At 57.6% G+C, this 3,741-nt stretch overlaps 1 protein-coding gene across 1 annotated transcript; it reads left to right on the top strand.

Moving 5' to 3' along the window:
• Positions 1 to 301: 301 nt before the first annotated feature.
• RTN4RL1 (reticulon 4 receptor like 1) lies at positions 302 to 3,356 on the top strand (the record flags this gene model as incomplete). Its single annotated transcript, XM_036270012.1, has 1 exon — positions 302 to 3,356. A coding segment is annotated over one exon (1,329 nt), but the record flags the coding sequence as incomplete, so codon positions are not given.
• Positions 3,357 to 3,741: the final 385 nt, after the last annotated feature.

Below are 3,741 nucleotides of genomic sequence, written 5' to 3'. Positions count from 1 at the left end.
AGCCTTCCCAAGATTATCTCACAGCCCAGGCTGGGGAAAGAACCCCCAGTAGAGATGGGGTGCCAGGGTGTAGAGAGCAATATCTAGTCCCAGATGGGGGCCTGGCTTGGGCTGGATCCCCGCCTTCATCCCATCAGGAGCCAGGCCCTCAAAGGGGCCACCATTGCAGACAATTGAGCACAGCAGACAGGACAGAGCGGGCCGGCCAAGGAGGGTCACGTGCCGCCGGGTCCTCACCCCCCGGACCGACTGTCTCCCGCCTCCACCTCCGGGCAGCCCCTGACCTGGCTGTGCTCTCTCCCCATCAGGGTGCTGCGTGGAGCTGCTGCTGCTGCTGCTGGCCGGGGAGCTGCCCCTGGGCGGCGGCTGCCCGCGGGACTGTGTGTGCTACCCGGCACCCATGACGGTCAGCTGCCAGGCGCACAACTTCGCCGCCATCCCCGAGGGCATCCCGGAGGACAGCGAGCGCATCTTCCTGCAGAACAACCGCATCTCCCTCCTCCAGCAGGGCCACTTCAGCCCCGCCATGGTCACCCTGTGGATCTACTCCAACAACATCACCTTCATCGACCCCAACACCTTCGAGGGTTTCGTGCACTTGGAGGAGCTGGACCTCGGCGACAACCGGCAGCTGCGGACACTGGCGCCGGAGACCTTCCAGGGCCTGGTGAGGCTCCATGCCCTCTACCTCTATAAGTGCGGGCTCAGTGCCCTGCCTGCGGGCATCTTCGGGGGCCTGCACAGCCTGCAGTACCTCTACCTGCAGGACAACCACATTGAGTACCTGCAGGATGACATCTTCGTGGACCTGGTCAACCTCAGCCACCTATTTCTCCATGGCAACAAGCTGTGGAGTCTAGGCCAGGACACCTTCCGGGGGCTGGTGAACCTGGATCGGCTGCTGCTTCATGAGAACCAGCTGCAGTGGGTCCACCACAAGGCTTTCCACGACCTCCGTCGGCTCACTACCCTCTTCCTCTTCAACAACAGTCTCTCTGAGCTGCAGGGAGACTGTCTGGCACCGCTGGGGGCCCTGGAGTTCCTTCGCCTCAACGGGAACGCCTGGGACTGTGGCTGCCGGGCGCGCTCCCTGTGGGAATGGCTTCAGAGGTTCCGGGGCTCCAGCTCCGCTGTCCCTTGTGTGTCCCCTGAGCAGCGGCAGGGCCAGGACCTGAAGATGCTGAGTGCTGAGGACTTCCGGAACTGCACCGGGCCAGCGTCCCCACACCAGATCAAGTCACACACGCTCACCACCGACAGAGCTGCCCGAAAGGAACATCACCCAGCCCGTGGCTCCGCCAAGGACAAGAGCCACCCACAGGGCCATCTGCCCGGTTCTCGGACGGGCTCTAGGAAGCCAGGCAAGAACTGCACCAGCCACAGGAATCGCAACCAGGTCTCCAAGGTGGGCACTGGGAAGCATGCCCACGAGCTGCAGGACTATGCCCCTGACTACCAGCACAAGTTCAGCTATGACAGCATGCCCACCGCGCGGCCCAAGAGGAAGGGCAAGTGTGCCCGCAGGACCCCCATCCGTGCCCCCAGCGGGGTGCAGCAGGCCTCCTCCAGCAGTTCTTTGGGGGCCTCCATCCTGGCCTGGATACTGGGGCTGGCAGTCACTCTTCGCTGAGGACCCGGAGCACCAGCACCCAGCACTGCCACGTGTCCACCAAGGAACAGAATTTCTTTTCTTTTTTTATAAATGGAGGATCTGCTGGGTTTCAGGCAGAGTCTGGTAAAGGCTTCAGCTGCTGTCTGGACCCTGCCTGGTGGATTATAAACCCAAAGTGTACAGCCCCAAGCAGGAGGGGATTAGCACACCTCACCCAGCTGTCCCAGCCAGCCCCCCTCCGAGCAGCCACGGACAGTACCCATCCAGCAAGGATGGGACAGTGCCCCATGGGAGTTGAGCTCTGTGGAATCCTGGTTATTTGGAGAGGTCTGAGGGGACCCTGCCATTCTTGGAGGAAGCAGGACTCAGAGGAACAGAGGATGCTTCCCCAAGAGGCTAGGTTGACTGGCCGTCTGGGAGTACATGAGCAGGTGGCATTTTGGCTTTTGTCTGAAGGCTACTTAGTCAACCTGCCCTGAATCCAACAGCGTGCCACCTTCAGTCCCTTCCCTGGGGTGACACTTCTCATTCCTGATGTCTCAGGCAACCCTGGCACACCCAGCCCAGACCCTGGGCTCCAAGAACCAGTTACCAAAGGAAAGATCATCAGAGGCTGAAATTCAGAACTTCATCACGTGCAATGAGTTTCTCACAGGAGGTGCAGTTTTATAACTATGTCCACTTATATATACACACTCTGCGCGCACACGCACACACACACGTATATATATATATATATACACACAAAGACACAGGTCCCCTGCCCCACACCCTTACCAAACTGTATGTCTTATCATGTTTATAAACTATATGGAAAACTATATCTGCTGAACTAAGGATTGCACTGGTGATTTCTAGCAAGAAGAGAGTTATAGGATTTTTGTCTAGAATCCCAACCTGCAACAACAATCCCCATGTCATCTGGGCTTGCCAGAGTCATAGGCAGATGGTCAGTGGGGAGGGCCAGAGGGAAGGGGGGGCAGCAAGAATCACTTCAGGGGACCAATATTCTTAGATTTAAAGCATCGCCTTGTTTTTATATACAACACAAGCCCACCTGCCGCCCCGGAGCCCCATCACCCCACCCCCCATAGTAACTGTTGGCGTCAGGGTGAGAGGTGAGAAGCAGCTTGTTGGACATCAGGGAGCTAGGTCCTGGGGACAGACTGGATGGAGAAAGGGAATGAAGGAGCTTTGGGTTTCTTAGGCCTTTGGGTGAAGCAGCCTTCACAGTGTTAGTTCAATAGGCCGGGCGGTGTTGTCAGCCTAGCGTTTTGCCATTGATGGTCTGGACAGGCCAGGGAGACTCTGGGCATGAGCCCAGGCCCCCAGCACAGCTCAAGTGCAGAATTTTTCCTTGAGGCTCTTTGATGAACATCCCAGCAAGGGCCCTGTGTAGGGTGGCAGGAAGGAAAGCATCAGGCAGCCTTAGCAGAAGGGAATAGTGAGGGCATTTCAAGAACCATCTCAGGCGCTACTGCATTATGGAGGGGCTGTCCCTACTGGTCCTCCTGAAGAAACTCGGGGCTGGGCAGAGATTGGGGTCCAGACTCAGGGGTCAGGAGCGGGGATGTACAGGGAGTAAGGCAGTCACGCTCAGACAGGGGACAAGGGCTCCAGTCAGAGCTGGCCATGCTGCTGGCTGGGGCCTGGGTGGGCACAGTCTCCTTTGCGCTTTGCACAAACCTGAATTCCCCACCAGAGAGGATGTATATGAGGAGCAAGAAACACTGAATCCAATTAAGAGAGAATAATAATAATAAAACAATTTTCTCTTGGACAAGAACCCTGTTTCTCATTTCCTAGCCCCACATTCCTGAAGGGGTGGCAGATCTCAAGCTTTTGTGGGGTGGGCGAGCCTGGCTGGGCACAGCTCTGAGAACACAGCATGTTTGTTGGCGGGAGGAGCTGTACGGGGCAGGGGCACACTGACTCACTGGGACGCATGTGCACATGCACACACACACACACTCGCTCTTGTTTTTCATTCCATGGTTTTCTCGCCAGCACAGAACATGACTCACTTCCCACACTCTGGCTCTGCTGGGCCGGCACCATCTCTGTGGCTTTCCCTGGAGCGGGCTACCTGGATCCTTTCCGGCCTGCTCCCAAGGGCCTCACCAACAGTA

This window comes from Molossus molossus, unplaced genomic scaffold, assembly GCF_014108415.1.
Source record: "Molossus molossus isolate mMolMol1 unplaced genomic scaffold, mMolMol1.p scaffold_m16_p_19, whole genome shotgun sequence".
Classification (NCBI taxonomy): Eukaryota; Metazoa; Chordata; class Mammalia; order Chiroptera; family Molossidae; genus Molossus; species Molossus molossus.
Note: the sequence above shows the minus strand (reverse complement) of the source record. Positions and strands in the feature narration are given on the sequence as shown.